This window comes from Anticarsia gemmatalis, chromosome 3 (genome assembly GCF_050436995.1).
Source record: "Anticarsia gemmatalis isolate Benzon Research Colony breed Stoneville strain chromosome 3, ilAntGemm2 primary, whole genome shotgun sequence".
In the NCBI taxonomy this organism is placed as follows: domain Eukaryota; kingdom Metazoa; phylum Arthropoda; class Insecta; order Lepidoptera; family Erebidae; genus Anticarsia; species Anticarsia gemmatalis.
In genome coordinates this window covers 6,194,806-6,214,848 of record NC_134747.1, presented here as the reverse complement: position 1 = coordinate 6,214,848, position 20,043 = coordinate 6,194,806, and the positions used below count along the sequence as shown (strand labels likewise).

At 33.9% G+C, this 20,043-nt stretch overlaps 2 protein-coding genes across 5 annotated transcripts in view; both read left to right on the top strand.

The window, feature by feature from the left end:
* The first annotated feature begins 1,127 nt into the window (after positions 1-1,127).
* LOC142987319 (alpha-tocopherol transfer protein-like) lies at positions 1,128-7,033 on the top strand. 3 transcript variants are annotated; one of them, XM_076136006.1, is made up of 7 exons: positions 1,128-1,147; positions 3,596-3,758; positions 4,190-4,349; positions 4,743-4,914; positions 5,189-5,389; positions 5,730-5,835; positions 6,595-7,033. In XM_076136006.1, exons 2-7 carry the CDS (start codon positions 3,617-3,619, stop codon positions 6,747-6,749), a joined length of 936 nt encoding a protein of 311 aa, XP_075992121.1. In that variant the 5' UTR covers positions 1,128-1,147; positions 3,596-3,616; the 3' UTR covers positions 6,750-7,033. The 3 variants fall into 3 exon arrangements, with proteins under 3 accessions (XP_075992121.1, XP_075992120.1, XP_075992122.1); XM_076136005.1 differs by lacking the exon at positions 1,128-1,147 and adding an exon at positions 1,236-1,437; XM_076136007.1 differs by lacking the exon at positions 1,128-1,147 and adding an exon at positions 2,007-2,026.
* A 1,551-nt stretch (positions 7,034-8,584) lies between these two features.
* Positions 8,585-20,043, top strand: part of LOC142987317 (uncharacterized) — a 32,226-nt gene continuing 20,767 nt past the window's right edge. The window contains exon 1 of one of the 2 annotated variants that reach the window (XM_076136004.1): positions 8,585-9,884. In XM_076136004.1, coding sequence (XP_075992119.1) covers positions 8,728-9,884 — 1,157 coding nt within the window. In that variant the 5' untranslated portion in view covers positions 8,585-8,727. The remainder of the gene's footprint in view (positions 9,885-20,043) is intronic. The other variant, XM_076136003.1, reaches the window with a different exon arrangement.

The window sequence follows — 20,043 nt, the reverse complement described above, 5'->3', positions numbered from 1 at the left end:
CCGATTCTGCGCTATGCAATCACATCTAAGTAAACAACAATTCGTCTAAAGCTGCTTCTGCGACAATATTAATGCACAAGCAACATACAACAAATACTTACAAATATATGATATAAGAATATAAGAATATTATAAAGATGAAGAGTTTGTTGGTTTGATTGTTTGTTTGTTTGAATGCGCTAATCTCAGGAACTACTGGTCCAATTTGAAAAATTATTTCAGTGTTAGATAGACCATTTATCGAGGAAGGCTTTAGGCTATATAACATCACGCTACGGCCATTAGGAGCGGAGTAGCAAAGAAAAATGTTACAAAAACGAGGAAAATTATGTCCCATGCTCTCTTATGTGACGCAAGCGAAGTTGCGCGGGTCAGCTAGTATATGATATAAGAATTAAACTACGTCGGTTTAATGCATTTTGTTCCAAAATATAACAGCAGTGTGAATACACCTTTAAAGATAAAGATAAAACACAAGATATTTTTACACGCGTCACTTTGTAGACAGAAATACATACATCGAGTAAAGTAGAGCGTGGTGTAAACCTGATGGTTTTTATTAGCAAAACACATCACGAGCTGTTTACGTTTTCATAAAGAAGGCGTTTTTGTAATCAAATATACATAAATATGATTTTCACAACTGTATACGCGATTAATGTCTGAATAAATGGGAAAAGATTGTTAACAATTTAAAATTTTGCTTTTATGCTACATTTTTGTTTATTAACTATTTTTACCAGAAATGTGTTACCAGAGTAGGCTGAGCGTATTATTATAAGCGCCATCTTCGAGAGACAAGAAAACTACTGTAAAAATACACGAATCATAGAAATCTAAGCACAATTTCCAGCGTATACTCCACTATCTTCTATAATTCAATCACATTGAAAACTTAACATTTCCAGACAAACATTTCGTAAACGAATAAAAACCACTATTTTTTAGAATCAAGAAATGTAAATAGGAATACACTAATTCTACTCATATTGACTGAAGCATATCGCACATTGTTTGAACGAAACCTTCAAAAACACATTGAAAAACCAAACATTATCTTTTAGTTTCAAAAGTATTAACATACGTCAGTGGCTTGCACCTGCGTCGAAGCCATCGCTAAGGAGATAACTGTTTCTTAATTGACACGGTAATATGAATATTAATTAACCAACACGAGTTAGGTTAGATAATCTACGTTAGTTTTAAGAGATGAATCAGTGAATAAACATTACGTAGTGGCGTAGACTGTAACACAGTTTGTTGTTTATATAGTGTTCTTAATCAGGAACGAGGTAACACAGTTCAAAACGGTGAACTACAATTATCAATGCAACATATTAGGAGGAAGGCAGTAAACTAGTACGATAAGGAAACTAACAGTACAGTGCGGATGGTTTGACTGTATGGTTTAGTGAATTCGGATTTTTTGCGGCTAAGGTTAGTTTTTTTATTTGTTTAGTTACGTGTGTGATTGTGATAGTTAAAGTTCTATAGTAAAGAGTCTTGGTATGTAAAATGTATCGAGATTTTAATTAACATTTCTGTGTATTTCCTAAAATGATGCAGCTGTATTAAACAGCTATCAGCTGCGTACTCTTGCGTACTACTAGTGTTCTAAATTATGATTTTTCTATACCTCCACCAGCCGGGTACTTTGCGTACAAGGCTTTCCACTATTTTGAACGATAAGAATACTTTTTAAGAATAGGTTTTTAGTTAATAGACGTAATTTATTATAGTTTAAAGACAACTTTCATGTGACCTCTCGTAATAGATTTTAGATTGAGATAAATGCAACGTGAAAGTTCCAGTCAAAGTTCATATTAGTTATTATTAGATGCCAGAGGTCAATATTAAGGTTAACTGTATCGCACATTGTAATACGTGCTTAGAAAGTAAATGGTGCCTGAATAGCTATTAAACATAATTTATTTTATAAGAGAATAAGGGATATTACCTTGAAATGAATCCTTGTTTCGTTCAGTGACCAGTTATGGAATAATTTCAGTGTCAACAGTAATAAGAGGTAATTAATTAATTAGAAATCAATTTAGTGTTACTTTAGGAGACATATTGTTTAATAGTACATTTTCGTTTTTAGTTCCTGTCTATTTTTTTTTATACGATCTCCTGTCTTCATCCCATTAGTTAATTCTAACTACCTACTTAAAGTATTATAATTAATTAGTAGAAACAAGCTACCTAGGTACATAATATTATTTAATTATTCGTTGTGCATTGGAGCTGTTTAAGCACGTTTAAGTGAATACTTTTTCCCTGTGAGACACCTAATTAGGATAGCGCGTATAATTCGTAGATATATATTTTTAATGTTGGTCGTAAATTGACTGCCGCGCCAATTGATATGCTTACTTTGCTAATGGTGATAATAGTAAAAGGAATTGTAAGGAACTGTTTAAAAACCATTTTGTCACTATTGTTATTATAACGTTGGTCAATTGCATAAGTATTTATAACAAGTAATTTAAAAAAATGTTCAAAATAAGGTATACTTTCAAAACCTTGATTACTAAAAATCTGAAATATTCTGCAATCTGCATATCACTGATCTTAAAAAATAAATATTTTTAGTTGTCTCTCTACTACAGAGACATTTTCATCAGTCTTTTTTGATGACTGAGAAAGAACGAAAGAGAAAGAATACAAATTTTCTTTTAGTGTTGGCTAAATATAGCATGAATTTAGGCATTTTTTATGTCGTTGGCAGTTAATGTCTATTTTCATAATTTTCCTTAATCATAATCCATGTCGGTGTCTTCAAATGTTTAGCGGATAACCTCGTTATATTGTAGCAACCGTACGGTGTTATCTAATCACTGATTATATTGTAATTGCGTTTACACTGAGAGTATTTAGCTAACTTGTATGTTATAGGAATGAGACCACTAAATTAACAGGAAAAATACAACTCTTGATTCATGTTTAAAATAAATCTAGACGCCCCTCGATGAGGTTTCTTTGTACTTTTATTAAGTCGCAAATGATATGTAATTTACATGTACAAAAGATTCAAGGAACGAATAAGTGATAATTATCCAGCTAATTAAAGGATGTAGAGCAGTTTTTAGCACTAATTATTCTATTTTTGTAGCCACAATTTAAAACGCCTCGAAGGTTGCCATTAAAATGTAAATAAATTCACTTTAATAAAGAACTTAGTTTTTGTGAAACTACTTTGTTAGTCCGCCTTCCCAATTTTTCGTAATTTCTATTTGATTTCGGGGCAGAAGACTTTACTAATTAGGTATTTTAAATTCAAATCAAAAACTTTCCGTCGTCTCGTTTTTTGCAAATTGATGTTGGAATGATATCAACCCAACAAAAATAAGTACATTAGTAACCTCCTTTTTTCAGTTTTCACAAAATGTTGATAAGCATACTTCAGTTTAAAGCCTGAAGCCGGTTTTATTTTATGATATTGCTGAATGTTTATCGAACAATAATGAATCATTTCTTTAGATATAATCAAATTATTTTTAGCAAGTATACCTATGTGTGGAATTCCCAAGTATTATCTCTTGAAAACTAGATAAATTCCTGCAAGACTTTTAATTCAAGCCATTGGTGATTACAGTGCTTCAACAATAAAAGAAGAATGACTGTGCGACAGTTATCAGGTGCTCTAGCGAAGAAAGCAGAAAAAGAAATAAATGAAAAACCACAAAGAGTTGCTTCAGATATCGCAGCAATTAGAGAATGGTTAAAAAAGCAATCACATTTAGAATTAGTTCAACCAAGTGAGTAAATATTTCAATTATTTTTTCCTGCATAAAACAATGCTATGAGATTTGTTGTTTAAAATGATTAGACTAATGATAAAGGCGTTTGTATGAAAAAAATAGTTAATAGCCTGATGGTCGATAACATAGTAGTTGAAATAGCCTATGAATAGCAGCAAATACATTTAAATTACAAAAAAATATTACAGCGCCATCTATTTTGTATCGGTAGAAATAAGTACCATGTTCCGCTACAATGCGCTACGATATGCTACGATTGGTTGTTGCCAAGACACAAAAAGTTACGTGTCTATTGGCATAGATGTCGCCATATGTCGCATTTTGTTAAATATAGATTAAAGAAAAATTTAAAGAACCTAAACCTAAAATATGGTTACCTTTAATAATTATTTTTTTTATATGAATTTATCGCAAAATGTGTTTTCCAGCTGACCAATGGCTTATCGCATTTTTACGTGGATCAAAATTCAGCCTAGAAAGATGCAAAGAGAAGATGGAAATGTACTACACTTTAAAAACCATAGTACCAGAATTCTTTGCGGACAAGGATCCCTGCGGGGCTAGAATTCAAGAAATACTCAAGCTCGGGTAAGGAAATATTTTTACCCGGCGTCTAATCGATGTTGACTAAATGAGGAAAGTGGAGCAGTGGCCACTTCCAACTAAAATGTAGAATTGTTGGCTACAAATTCTGGTTTTCTTTTATTTTTGTACACTAGCTAGCTTTTGTTTGTGGTTTGGGCCGAGGTTAATTCAGTCTGACCAATGTTCTTTAGAACTTGAGGACTTCGGAATAGGTAAAATACTGATAAGTACGGTTAAACCACAGCAAGAGAATACGTCTCGGTTTGTAAGACTTTCTACAGGGCAAATAAAAAAAATGGATCCTTGGGCTCCACACTGAGTTATTTCGCTCCACACTTTGCAAAAATGAAGACTGCATTCCTTGCATTATTGCTGAATAATATGGTTTTTTTTCAGGGTTTTCTTACCATTAAAGAACTGCCCGAAGGAAGACGCTCCTCGGTCATGCATCATGAGGCTAGGCATCTTCGACCCGTCTAAGTACCACCTGTCAGACTTGATAAAAGTAGCGTTCATGGTCACTGAGATACTCATGCTTGAAGATGACAATTTTACTGTAGCTGGTGAGGTATGACTGCAAAATATTCTATGAGGAATGGTGTCATTTTTTTGTTTGCTACAAACTACAAGATATTTAATACATGTTTACTTAAAAAGATGCATAACTCCATACAGATTTTGACTTAGACTTTGTTATTATATTTTCTTCGTTAATAGGAAACTATTATTAAATTATACTAAGAAGAATTTCCTTTTGTTGTATCGGGTCCACAAGAGCATAACTTTTATATTGATAGATAGTAACTTTTACCACATAAATAAATCAGTTTTCTATATTTTAGGAAGTTGTAGTTGATTTAAAAGACGTAGGAATCACCGTACTAAGTCAATGGACTCCAGCGCTTGCGAAAAAGATCATATCATGCTTCGAGAAGGCGCTCCCGGTGCGGATGAAGATCAACCATATTTTAAACACCCCGGTCGGCTTTGAAACTGCTTATACGATATTCAAGTCATTTTTAGGAGAGAAACTTAAAAAGAGAGTAAGATTTTACTTTAAATTACATAAATCGTTCTTGGTTAACGTCACTCGACGCGGACCTATAGCCTATTTCGTCTAAGCGTTCGTTAGGAGAGGACCTATAACTTGCAGTGAAAAAGTAAAGACTAAAAAGTAATTTATAGTAAATCAACGTTTGATTAAGTTTAAAAATATTTCCCAAATATTATCATTAAAGCGTAATAACACTACAATGACAAAAATACATTTTCGACCGGATTTTGCTAGTGATAAAACTTGTGGTATTAAAAAATACCACACATCGTTTTAAGCATATAGGGATTTTACCAACAGAATTGTAATTCCCGTATTATTGTTTACAGATAAAAGTTCATAATAAAAATTATAGTGATATGTATAAAACAATACCAAAGAATATTTTACCAGTTGAATACGGAGGGACGGATGGTGGATTACAAGAACTAACAGGTAAGGGGACAACGTTAGAAACTAGATTTAGAATTTTTTGTTATTTTAAACACAACATTCTCATTTATGTTATAAATGCAAAAGTTTGGATTGATATTGATGACTCAATCAGGCCCAAACTATTGAACGGAGTTTGGTACCCAGATTTTCATACTACTACTGGTCTCTTTACAAAATATTTTCTGACGGACAAAGGCGCGAGCAGAATTTAGTAAAAAAAAGAGGAATTTTACTGGGGGATATTGTTTCCGATTAGCATTAGGTATGTGGTAATCTATCACAATAAAATGTCAAGTATTTAGTTATTTATAGTTAGAAGTACATATTGTTCATAGTTAGTATACAGTTTGTTGAATAATCTATAAATAAATAACAATTCTGGAGTAAATAGGCGCACTTTTGTACTTATTAAAGCCACAATAGTCATGTGCTTCAAAAAATACTATCCTCATTCAAATGAGATGATACATTTTTATTTTTCGATTACGCTAACGGATCAGAACAGAACGGCTAGTTAATTTTTGGATATACTAGCACCTTTATTATTAGGAGAAATCTTGAAATATCTTTGTATTACCTAGTTAGCTACTAGAACTAACTAAGTAAAACATTCAGATTGTCAGTCATCAATAAAACAAGTAATTGTAAGCGTAATTGCAGAATGAGACATAAAAACTTTCGTGCAAGTTGTATGTAGCCATGTTTCAACACTGCCGCCATGACGGATAGAGAAACTCAGATAAAATGCAATTTTCGCAGATCACTGGAAAGCTAAAGTAGAGAGTTACCGCGACTGGTTCTTACAACAAGAGGAGGCTCGATCCGATGAGTCTAAGAGATCCGACGGCATTCCCAAGAATTCTGCCACGTTGTTCGGCATTGAAGGCTCCTTCCGCAAACTTGAAGTGGACTGAAAATTTACTACACTATAAACCTATTTTAGTTAAAAAACTACTACAATATGCTTTCTTTCTTTAATTTTGCTAAGGAGTGAAAGAAACAAAACTCTTTACAAACCTTTCATAACTTCATACATTTTTATGAATAAGAGTGTTAATGTACAAAATTATGACGCTAGTCACTACATAGTATAAAACAAAGTCGCCCATTTTGTCTGTAGTCCCTTCGTATGCATAAAACTTTAAAACTACGCAACGGATTTTGATGCGGTTTTCACTAATAGAAAGAGTATTTTCTCCGACAGGTTTTTATATATAATTGAAATACATTGAAACTATATTAGCTGAGTTATAGCGATTTATGTCCAAGAAGTCAGAAAAAAAATCTAATTGAAGATTGCATTTGTGCGTGTGCCGCTTATACCGTTGGATACAAGTAAGAACAATGTATAGCAAAAACATTGGTCTTTATTAGTTCTACAAAAAAGTCCGCGATGACATATATCCAGCTTTTTTATTTAAGTCACAAAAACTACTTTTCTGTATTAAAAAAACATTGAATTCGTTGGGTGATGTTTAACTGGTGATATAACCAATAATACATATATCCTTATCAAAATAAGTAATTCATCATCACGAGCATTTAATTTAGATTATTTTTGCAGTTTACAGTGTGTTATTTAGACATATAGTTTAGGAGATATCACGATATTAGTATTGCGGCACGGTACGGGCCGGCCGCGGCGGCGGGGGCAGCGTCCCTATAAATACTTACTAAATATTTTTTCCAAAAACTGATAGGGGGGGCGATCAAAGAAGAGTCACAGAAACCAAAAAACATTTTAATATTTTAAACGCGGTTAAGGGAAAGAGAAGTTATTGTGAATTGAAAATTAGTATCCAATATGTGTTGGTGCGTTGACTGTATTTGTCGAAGTAGCGGGATACACGCAAACGAAGTTGCGCGGGTCAGCTAGTTAAATATAAGTAACAATTAAATGTTTGAATTTGGTTATTTAAATCTCTGTGAATTTGTTTTGTTGTTCGTTGTAATTTATTTTTTTAATAAAATGTTATTTTGTTTCTATCAAATTTTTCATTTTGTTTGATTGTTGAAAAGAGTGCACCGCTTAGGTAGCAATTTTTGTAATGAAAGCTCGCAATTATGTGTAGATCGTTGTATTAAATCTGCTCTTGGGCTATTTTTAAAAATATCGATGCTTCTAGCCATTTATGTCTTTCTATTTTACACGTTAATTTAGTCCAGACAGTTAATCAAAGTGTTCATTAGTCGAATTGATTCATAACATAATATTATTCTTGTAAATTATTTTGTAAGTTTGTGACAGCGATTGTTTAAAAACTATAAGTAGGCTGCAAGTGTGTGGGTGCAAAGTAAACCTTGGCCCGACAAGCTCAAAGCCTTAATTAATGCTAACACTACGATTAAGTAACTCAAACGATTGCATGTAACTGCTTTCGAATTTGCAATAAAAATAATTTGAGTTAAAGCAGACTTGAGATAAGTAACAATGCTTCAATAAATCAATGTTATAATGAAGGTTCTAGACTACAAGCTAATCATGAACGTAGTCTTAAAAAATACATTTATGTAGGTACACAACATTTTATATTAAACTATATTAATCATAATAATCTTGGTGAGTATCATGTATAGTAGCGATCAAATGCGTCTGTACTGAACCGGGGTTCATAAAAAATCAATATGCATCAATTATCATGTTATATTTGTGTAATGAACGCGTCCAGCTCAAGCTGAGCTGTACGTTTGTCTGGTAGCGCACGACGTTCGTACAATATGCAGTGCTGCGTTATGAAAGTGGTGCGCGGTGTGGCGCGGGCGCCGCCGTCAGTCGTGTGCGGTTATCAGTGGCGCGCGCGTGTCGCTTTGTGCGCACTGTGTTTTATTTGATATGAGCCCGTGTAACTTCGCTCGCGGTTTGTGTAATAGAGTGTTTGCCAACATCGCACCATGACACAGGAAGAGTTCTGCTCCCGGCTCGAGCACGAGCTCCACTCGTCTTCCGGGAACGCCTCCGACGAGGATGGCGTTATCATCAGAAAGGACAGGGCTAGCGTTCGAGATATGATTCTACGTTTCGAAAGGACTAATCTAGACAACCTCGGCGATTCAAGAGAATCGTTAGAAAAGTGCAGAGAACCGAACTTGGGAAGTTTGACAAGTGTAGTTAATCCTATTCAATCCCATTTCCAACACTTGTGTCCGGTTACAAAGTCACAGGATCGAAATTCTAATGTTTCAGTGAATTCTATTTTATCCAATGCTTCGGAGCATAGTTTCGAATCTAGTTCATCGGGTTTTGTCTCTGATAGGAAATCTGGAGTAGACATGTTAGTGCCACATCGACCCGCGCCACCGCCTCCGGTTGAGTTCCAGGATAGTGTCTCACCGGAAAGTAAATCACCATCACCTGTTCCGGATGAGGAGGTCAAGCATAAGGAAAGACGGTTTTCCTTTACTACGCCGAACTCTTCGCCCGTTGTAACGCGACGCTCGCGACAACCTCCAGTCATTAGAAGAAAATCTACAGCTGGAAGTCAAGTGCACGCTGGAGAAAGACATTGGTCTTACGGTGTGACGCAGAAAGATATCGAAAGGATTCTAAGACTGAAACGATCAGACCCGTCTGATAACGAAGAGGAAACGCCAGCTCGGGAGTCTCCCCCTGATTCGTCAGAAAATGATAGTAGTAGTAGTAGTGATGATTCAAGCAGTGATAACTTGAGCAATGGGAAGGAATATATCATAAACATAGACGACGGTGCAGTAGAAACGATGTCCACTGATCATTCTACAGACACGCTGATCAACGAAGAAGACAGTGACGTTCAGAGTGAAAGAGGAGACGGTGAGTCCGTCTCTTCTGGTGGATCTGGTGTTCGTGGAAACTATGACAATGTTAGTATTAAGTCTATATCGTCTTTCGACATGGTTCCGTATCAGAAGTATGACAGTATTACTGTGTCCTCGGACGAGTTTGGCTCCGAGGTGTGCCACGCGCCGGACACCGAGTTTCTTACTGTGAGTGCAGTGAACGAATGGTGTATTTCCAAGTCAACGGAACCGGTATTGCTACCGATTGAATCGAAAAAGGAGAAATATCGCAGGTGAGGTCACTTGATTTTTTTCAAGATATCGAGAAAAATATTTGCGATATCGCCGCCCGGCTTTGTCACGGAGCGATAAGTTATCTTTTGCCTGAGTGCGTATAGGTATCGCTAACGGGCCTTTGTTTCATTTATTCATGATTTCGTAAATTACGATCGCTCGATAAGCAATATAATATTCTTGACTGTCAGTACAGTCTGAACAAAAAATCAAGAATGATTACTGCATACAAACGTGCAAATGTATGTGTTGTGGCCGTGTATGAGGTTTCACCTTGATGTTTATTCATATGGTGCGAGCAAGTGGGCAGGTGGCTAATACGTATACTACGACCGTTTGATAAAACATTTAGTTATAACATATACCATATACCTACATTCTACATAAACACAAGAATCCGAGATTGCACGACTGATGTATGTAGGTTATGATTAACGTGCAATGTTTTGGAGTTTAATTTAGAACAACAATGCATCTGTGGAAGCTTATATGTAAGACGACTTCAAACTCCAATAAAACATCATAATTTTAATTAAAAGGAGGAGGTAATGTTTATAAACGCATCAAGCAATTTAGACATATTGGAACATCATACATAACTCAACGACACACGTATGTTGAGAACAATAGTCCATGCATAATACAATTTGTTATATCGATATACATAAATTCAATAAGTAGTTATTTTTGGTCGTGATTCACGGAGATTCTTAAATCGACTATAGTATAACAAAAAACGTAGATAAACATTATTTAAATAGCTGTCCACGTAGGAGGCAAGGACGTTCGGTGTTGCTGTGCGTGGCCGATTGGTTTGTCAAACAACTGACGGTACTATTTCCATTGCGGATGGATGTTTCTCAAAACATTTTTGCGTAAGCGATTAGACACCAAATGTAGCTGCTTTATTAAAGACTGTTCGTATTGAGGTGACCAGATAATGAACCACATAGGACATCTACAATTACATTTAGTCCCATTTACAATTTGTTAATCCAATTGAAGTATTTAAAGGGTCTTAGGCAGCTTTACTAATTTCATAACATTAGGCAAAATACAAGTCTGAGTATTATGGAATTCCCTCTGTAACTCTGTACTATACCATTCTTGATTAGATATCACAACTTCCTAAAACAATATGTTTACGAATCATAGTAAAAGAGTTTTGAAACCATTATTCATAATATGGCACTTACGTTTTAGCAAGCTTAAAAGCAAAGGATCAAAACGATTTTAAACAATGCACAATCGTGATAAACTTCCGTTTTGTTTTGGTTAAGGGTCATCATGCTATTCTTTTGGAATTACATCACATATTTATTTTTTTATCGAATCTATTATTCAATAATAAAAATATTTTCAAATATTTTGGATATGATTGTATTGTTTTGGAAAATATCAATGGTTTTAGCTGTTTCCGTTCTATTTTCAAGAAGCGATTAATAGGGCATTGTCTTTGGTTTTTATGTTTAGGAAAATATTAGATGGCCAAAAATACAATAGATATTTACATCGCGGATGAGTGTTAGATTATTACTGCATTACAGAGAGTGTTTAGTGTTTAAACTAACTTTAACTACCTTAACTCATTAGATAAGGTTAGAAGTGTTACTTATATGCTGTTGTTATTGCCATCTTGCCCTGCAAGGTTGCTAGTATTTTACAAATAATCTCTCAAAAAGATCAACTATTTGATTCATAATATGATTGACAACTATATGATCAATGATTTGATCTATTTGACCTAAATTGAGCTTTATTTTAATACAAAGATGATTAGGACAGCAGTTAGCATGTAACGTATTGGTTATAACACGCGTTACTTTCTTGTAGTACAATAGGAGCGTCAGTAAACATTGAGTCAGCTGCGATAACAATGACATTATGGAACCAGGGCTTAAAGGAAGTACTGCTAAAATAGAATTCTATGTCTTTTCGACTCAAAGGCGAGACTAATTACGAATCGTTCTGTTTCTCTACTTTTTAGGTTAGTGGTCGAACTAATACCAACGGTATTCAATCAGTCTGAATATGTATAAGTTAATAAAGTAGCTACATTAAAAGCCTATTAGTGACTACCGTCAATCCGATGTTGAATTGGAGTTCGAAAAGAATAACAACAATTGAAAATAGTAGACCTTTGGTCCGGAGAAGGATAATTTAAATTGGAAAGAAAAATCGACCGGTGATAAATTTTCAACATATTTCTGCATTATATAAATATGTTTATTGTTGTGAAATTAATGCGGTTTGTTTAGTAACGTATTTTTTTTGTCTGACGCTTTGCCTAGTTTACAAGCTTTCTAGCTGAATGACACAGGTAACAAATTATATTAAACACTCATTGCGCAATTTGAAATGTTATGGTACTTTCTCATACCTTATCTGGTATACTTGATGTATTAGTACGCTTCGTACATATTTACGTTTCAAATGAAATGTCAATAGCCTTAGAAAACCGTGAGTCATGAGGTTAAATGACGTCATTCCGAATCGAATACGTCGGATGCCATAGTCACGATGGGAGAGCTATTTAAAAGAACTACGCAGCTAAAACAATTGCCCTTTACACTGAGAACAAACAGATTAAGCAGTAGCTCGAATCTCTACAGACAGTGCTATTGAGTATCGAGAGTTTGGCATTTTAAATTTACTGCAAAAATAGTTCCAACGGCACCCGTTAAAGGCGCAGATCAGATTTTCATACAACATTTTTCAACAGCAAGCCGGTTCTCAATACTCTATAGTAGTGGAGAATCGCGCATAGTTTAAGAGAATTTAATAATGCCCTAACCGCCCTTGGCCAGCGCGGCAGACTCAGTTCGGCAGGAGAACATTTCTCAGTAAACGGACAGTAAAGCCTTAAAAAACAAAAAAAATGTGAAAATAGTAGCACCTTTTTCATTTAATTCTCATTATTTTTTTCCTGTATCAAACATTATTTCGGTTTTCCTCATACTCAAGTAGAAAGGCTCTCGGCTTATTTCAACACCTCTTGATGAGTGCCTACTCACCTATCGGGTGCTTAGCAGGGAAATTATTATTTATACGTTTAACGAATTATATTTTTTATTTGAGTTTAGTCAAATAAATATAGACTATATCTGAGTGACGAAGTAGTCTAATGGCCAAGTTTAACTAGGTATTTTAAGTTTAGGAGGATGTGTAAAAAATAGTCATTTAAAAAAGTGAGATAGTTGTGCCTTTAGTTTTAAAAATAGGCTTCTTATAGACGTTTATTTAGAAAAAAACTTTTCTTATGTTTCCTACAATATAAGAGAGAGATTTAGCATGCACGATCTATCTAGATAACAATTAATAATTCTGTTTATTTCTAGCATAAATTAGCTGTATCACACAGGCCACCCATTTGATTGTTGATGTTCAAAATTTTGAATATTGTATACCTTCGCTAGATTTGTATGTTACATAGAAAGCCCTCTACTGAGTAGTTAGAATATAGGTACCCAGTTGGTAAACTCAGGTTGATACTTATCAACTAATTCATCATAATCTTGGTACATTATGTTACATTGCATAATCCTGTTCCTAAACGGTGTTGTGTCAGTGATGTTTTGACTGTCAAAGTGCAAACATATGGACACAATGGCCGTTTGATATCAATAATAGGCTATGACCCAGACGAATTGGTGTCATACTGTTTAGTAATGTTTGTATTACGAGTATCATCTGTTATAAGATAACATGATAGGCACCTTATTTTATCTAATTTTGCGATGATTCGTACTAATATTATATTTACGAAAGTTTGGATGTTTAGATGGATGTTTGTTACTCAATATTGATGGGATTTTGATGAATTTTGGTACATACGTATATAACTTGACTTGAGATGCTGAAGAACCCGCGGACGGAAGCTTATATTACGCAAGTACTCACTTCTCAATAAAAATCAGGTTGTTCATCAATGAATAGAGAGCTGTATTATCCCGGTCTTTACTGTCACAGTCTTTTTTATACGTTTATAAAATAAAATACTGCTGAATTTACGAGCAAACAATTAATTATTTTTTCCCTTGGGAAAGTTGCCATGCTGTGTCATTCAAAAGTAAGCTTTTGCTTCAAAATTTGGTGTATCATTTGGTTAAACTAAACGGCACATATTTACAATAATAATAATATCGTTCGAACCAAAATCAGATCAGTTGACGTTTGGTTTAAATTACATATACGTCGAATCTTACAAACATTTTTAAATACAAACAGTAAACACCAGGAAATTATAATAATATGAGTAGCAAAATAGTGCAATTTTCATACTACGAGTAAGCAAGGCTTTATGTTAAGTCATTAGCTGTAAATATCGTTTCATAGAATCATGGTTCTTCAATAGTTGTTCTAATTGCCGTCAGTATACTATACTTAGAAGTAAATGACGTTTGTTTTGTTTGTATGTAAGGAAAGTGAATCTCTGCCTGCACCTATAGGAAGGAAAGCGTGATTTTATATATGCATCTATGTATGTTGTCTGATCTCTGCTTGCCCCTATGATTAAAGAGCATGATTTTACGTAGACATTTATGTAATGTAGGTATGTGTGTTTGTTGTTCCGTTTCGTGGTGATCAGAATTACGTGTAATACATAAATAAATACATTTTGTAATGATCGAAAAAGCTGGTGATATCACAATACTCCTACACGTTTTGGATCAGACCCACATTTAGAACAAATTAAGAATAAATAAGCGTGACTACAAATGCAAATGATTTTGTTCAATATCGTCACTTGATCTTGGACAAGTGACAGCATTTAAAAAGTAGTTCGTAGAAGCATGTCTTATTCATTAGTAGTGCAATTAGCAATCGTTACTGGCGATGGTTATAATTGAATAGTATTAAATAGTTAAACAATCGATTTCTAAGATTATTTTATATGATGTCTCTTCTTTTTTGTTTAGTTTAGTGGTGATCCTGGCTTTATGCCGAATCCCACCAATAACACAGTATTAAATAAAATCAATCAAAAAATATTTTAGTGTCTCATTTTTGCGACTTCTAAGTAACCATGTTGAGAAGCAGTTTCCTTTTAGCACAATTATTACCAAACTTAAAACAAGTGACAAGACCTCTATTACCTATTTAATTCCACAAATGTCATTTTTCCTTATAGAAAGTGACTGTCACTTGATGTGGGCAAATTAGCATCGCAGTGCTAAAGAGATGACATGCGCATGTATACTTCGTACCTATAGCCTGACAACTTTGTAGAGATTCAGCATGCAACATTTACCTAGAGTATAATAATTAATGTTGAATACTTCCAGAATAAAGTAACTGTATGAAACAGGCCATCGTCAGCTAAAATGGGGGTCACTGATTTTCAAAATTTTTGTATTTTGTGTTCCTACGTCAGCCGCGAAACTTGCGTACAAGGTTTACTAACCCCGAGTTTCTGAGGTACATTTAGCGGTAGTTTATCTATTCAATAGCGTTTAAACTAGACGTGTGTATATAAAAAAACGCTATTTAATACATAAACTACCGTTAAATGTATTCAGAAACCGGCCATAAGTCGTTGGACTATAGCTCTAATTGCGAACGAAACTAGGACTTGTTTAAAGTCAGTGTGTCATGTCGTCTGTATAGGGCCCTTATATTGCTCTGTTTAAGAACGATCTGTATGCTGCGGCTGACTGGCGGAAGTAATCATAATGTATGTCGTCTTATTGCAGTGGGAAAAACTCCAACAGAACATTGAACGCTAAGAATGTAATGAATAAGTCTTATGATATTCGAATATCAGTGATCCTGACTGTCTACATATATATTGATATGGTTTACTAAAATGATGTATGAAATAATCATCTAATGTAAAAATGACAAAAATATACGTTGTCTGTTTGTAGTTTAAATTCACCAAAACAGCTTAAAAATATATTTCACAGTAGGAAGCTGTGGTTTCTGAATAACATAGGCCTATCTATCTATCGAGAAAAAGTGGGGAAACGCCGGAAAACCGCGAGAAACTTTATAATAGAAACCTGTTATTAATATCGATGTTTTCATTGTTATACTTACTCATGTATCACACATTTTTCTCAGCAGAGTTCGCAGACCTTACGGCACCTCAATGAGATCATAACAAAAGCAGTAATATACGCACATATACATATATGTATGTATACATAACTAGCTGTCCCGCACAGCTCTGCTCGCGAATTTCCCTTGCATTTTTTTGCTTGCCTGTAAATGATGAAGCTTGCCTTTAAATGAACCTTTCATGTGTCTTAAGACAATTTCACAAAAAGAATAAGTCATTTAGCAACACGTTTGGCGATTCATTTTTATATAATAATTATATGAATCATAATTAACATTTTATTATTATCTACGTATTAAATTAATTTAAGTTCAATTTGAATGTGAGCGATCGATCGATGATTTTTGTTTTATAAACATTGAAACTCGTGTTACATAAATATATTTAAAGATAATCAAAATATTTGGCTTCATGTTTATAACTATTTAAAATTGGTAGCTGTGCGTAACAGAACTATGTACTATATAATAATTGAAAATGGTTTTTGATGTAAAGGAATAAGTTATAAGGGATAGATATACGGTGAATTAGCAGTATCAGAGTGCTCTAAAAGGTCTTTTGACCTATGGTAATTGGAGAATATATATATAGCATGATAATATGGGAAACTAATTAATCGAATTGCATCAACTACAGGTTATGTTCAAATAACGCGGCTAGGGCAAAAACAGGCTAAAAAATTCAGCAATTTTGACAACAAAGTTTGTTAAATTTACACTATATTATATGACATATTCATACAGTAAATAAAGTCTATGAAGAATTTTGTTTATACGTTTTAATGTGGTACAAACAATATTGTTATGTTATGTTATAGTAGCAACATCTAAGTGACCTCCACCGCGAAACCAGCGCACTAAGATTAAACCTGTTGTCCATGACCATAAAGTAAGCTTAGCCTGTATAAATGGTTATAACTTCAGCTCCGTAATCCTATTTTGTTCATTTTCTTTCTAAGGACACTTTAATGGTGGGATTTCAGATCATATTTCTCAAACATTAATATAAAATGGGATTGTGTTTATAGTTTCTGGGAAATATCAGTTAAAATTTAGCAGAATTACAGTAAGTTGTACAGGAATGCTATGTATTAGTATACTAGTATGAGAGTATTAAGTAGTTCAAAATAAAAACATGGTTACATAATTACCAGTGCTTATACCAAACTATATTAATTATCCAATCGGTTCACCATTTCACCCACTATCACACTAAAAATTCAATCAAGCAAAAATTGTTGTTTTTTTATGATTTAGTTTTTGGTTAATTTCTTTATCGATTATAAAGATTATAACGTCTTCATAAATTACAAGTGTGTTTTAGAAACACGGCTTAAAATTTCATGAAACAACCTTATGATACGAGTAGCATCATCATGACTACAAAAATTATGAATTTCGTGATTTGCTGTCAAAGCCTAATTACGTAGTAATGTACATTATTGCTGATAATGCGTTTGCGGCCTTTAATGAGAATTATAAATACCGAGCAACAGCTTTGTTAGTTTAATTTACACATTGTATAAAAATAATTTCTTAGAACTATACTGTACATACTCATACATTGATCTATTTAAAATTGCTATTACTTAAACGGACTTATGGCGTTCTTCTTTACAAAGCGTGCGTTTAACATCCAAAAATATTATTATGTATTAGAATGTAGTGCAAATAGCTCATTGTCTAATTTGGCAGGTGTGACGTCACAGCGTGTATATTTACATGTAAGCGCGCGCCGCGTGGATGCCAAGGTTGTTGTCGTATTTATGTTTCTTCACCATTATCTGTGTACTATCGCCGACTGTGACACCGTTTGAAGAGATTTTACGTTTATGAATACTATCCAACAAGTTAGTTAGCCTTTGCATGTGCGATTAATCTAGAATTTTTTTTTGTGTATTTTAAAATAAAAGATGCTGTATCACGCGAGCTACCATCAGCTGCATACTACTACTATACGGCCCTTTAAGTTCAAAATTCTATATTTTACCTCGACCAGCTGGTCACCTATCATACAAGGCTCCCTGCTAAATCAAAATCATTTATTCATATAGGTCAAGTACTGACACTAATGCTAGTCAATGATACAGAGAGTGAATTTACCGCCAGTTCGTAAGGCCAATAAGAAGAGCTGGCTACTCTTGGCCACTGTTTTTAATCGCCAACTTAGTTGCTAAACTACAGTTTACCGACAAAAATGTATGTGTATGGTATGTAATGAAAACAGGAACAAGTGAGTTTCCTTGTGTTTTTCTGTTTTACGGAAGTCAGACCTGTTATGTTATGAATTGATTCCACTAGTAGTGAACTTAGAAATCCGGTGGCCGGTGGACACTATAACTAGTATTACAGCATTAAGCCTTTAGAATAATGATTTTAATAACTCCAAGTAAATTATTGACGTCAATCGGTCTCAAACATAATAGACAAGACGATTAAAATACAAGAACGGAATTCTAACTATAGTATCGGTTGAATCATAAGTTATATTAAGAAAACGTTTTGTATTCAATATAATATAATATACATATTTGTTGTATATATACTGCTTGTATTACATTTGTAGATACCGTATTCTGTATGCATGCCCGTTGCCCGTGCTACGTGAAATCGCGGAAAAACATCAAGGCTACTTCGCAATATATATTTATATCAAGATAATATATATAATTTAAGTCTAATCTACTTTTTATTATTTTAAAAAACTCGTTTATAATAAAATAGATTCAAGGGACATTGCACGATTATACCAAAATCATATTTGCTTTTGATGCAAATCTTTGTTTTGTGTCAATGATTGAGTTAGATAGTAACATATCGTGTTATTTCTGAACTGCAGTTACTCAGATAAACTTATACTACTAGAAAACTCATGCCAGAGTTCACCATAATTAACAAATGCCAGTAAAATGCGGTATGGAGTAAAATAATTTAACTCATCACTGTCTCACTATTGGGAAAGGGTTCCTCCTAGAGTGAGGATCTTCTCTTCAGGAGTGTTTTCTAGGTTCAGCAGACGCTCGGTACAGGCCTTGGCCCATCTCGTTGGACAAATGTAGGATGTAAATATAATATTAATTGGTAACATATTAACGGGTTCATTTATTTATTTTTATATGCCAATATTTATGTATGGTGAAACAGGCACATGTAGATAACGACGTCACATGAGTAGTTAACCTACAAAAGATGGTGACGCAGCTCCAAACATCTCTTACGTCACGGCATGGTATTTCCAAACGTGCTTTCTTCACGTTATGTCATATTAACGGGAAATTAAATGCGATTTCGAGATGAGTAATACTGGTTTCTAAATTAATTATGTTATGTGGTTTAATAGCCCCGCTCTATAAAATATTAAATTCTGTTCCGTCCGCATGAAAAGATTTCCTGTAGCAAAAGAATTGTATGCTTGTAATTCCAGGTTATGAACTATTTGAGTACTAAATAACATCGAAATCTGTTGAGTAGATTTTACGTGAAAGAGTAACTAACATCCAACCTTTCATATTAGGTCGAGGAAAGAGTCTTTTCGCAATACAGTATGTATGAACTTGTAATAAAATCTTTTCTCTACACAAAAAAGTTCGATATTTGGGTACCTCACGAGCTCACTAAAAGAAACCTAATGAACCATGTACTCATTTGTGATTCTTGAAGCCAAAGAGATTTTATTACAAGTTCATACCTACATACTATAATGCGAAAAGACTTTTTCCCCGACCTAATATGTATAATATTAAGGTATAGTACAGATTACTAGTAGGTGTGGCTTTTAGCCGACTGATTAGGCAAAGGTGGTGTGTTTATTAGTCTGTTTGCTAGTCTAGGTCATATTTTGGACGTTGCCTGTATTCTTGTTAACCTCATTAATTAGTCTAAATGCCTGTTAGATGAGTATAATTGGGTGAGAATGGGAACCTTCTAGTCGTTATTGCTACCTAAACATAATCTGTTATTTTTATATATGAAATAAGTAATAATAATACACGAACTTATTTTTTGGACCTGCACTATCCCAGCACTATCGCAAAATGTCACCTTATATCAAAGGACTGTATAGTAATGATTAATCTAAATCATTGGTTTGAATTCTAG

Excerpts from the sequence above, each read along its gene's own strand:
- LOC142987319 (XM_076136006.1), top strand. The coding sequence starts at position 3,617 with ATGACTGTGCGACAGTTATCAGGTGCTCTAGCGAAGAAAGCAGAAAAA. Across the intron at positions 4,350-4,742 it reads CAAGAAATACTCAAGCTCGG|GGTTTTCTTACCATTAAAGA; the intron begins GTAAGGAAATAT and ends GTTTTTTTTCAG. Across the intron at positions 4,915-5,188 it reads ATTTTACTGTAGCTGGTGAG|GAAGTTGTAGTTGATTTAAA; the intron begins GTATGACTGCAA and ends TCTATATTTTAG.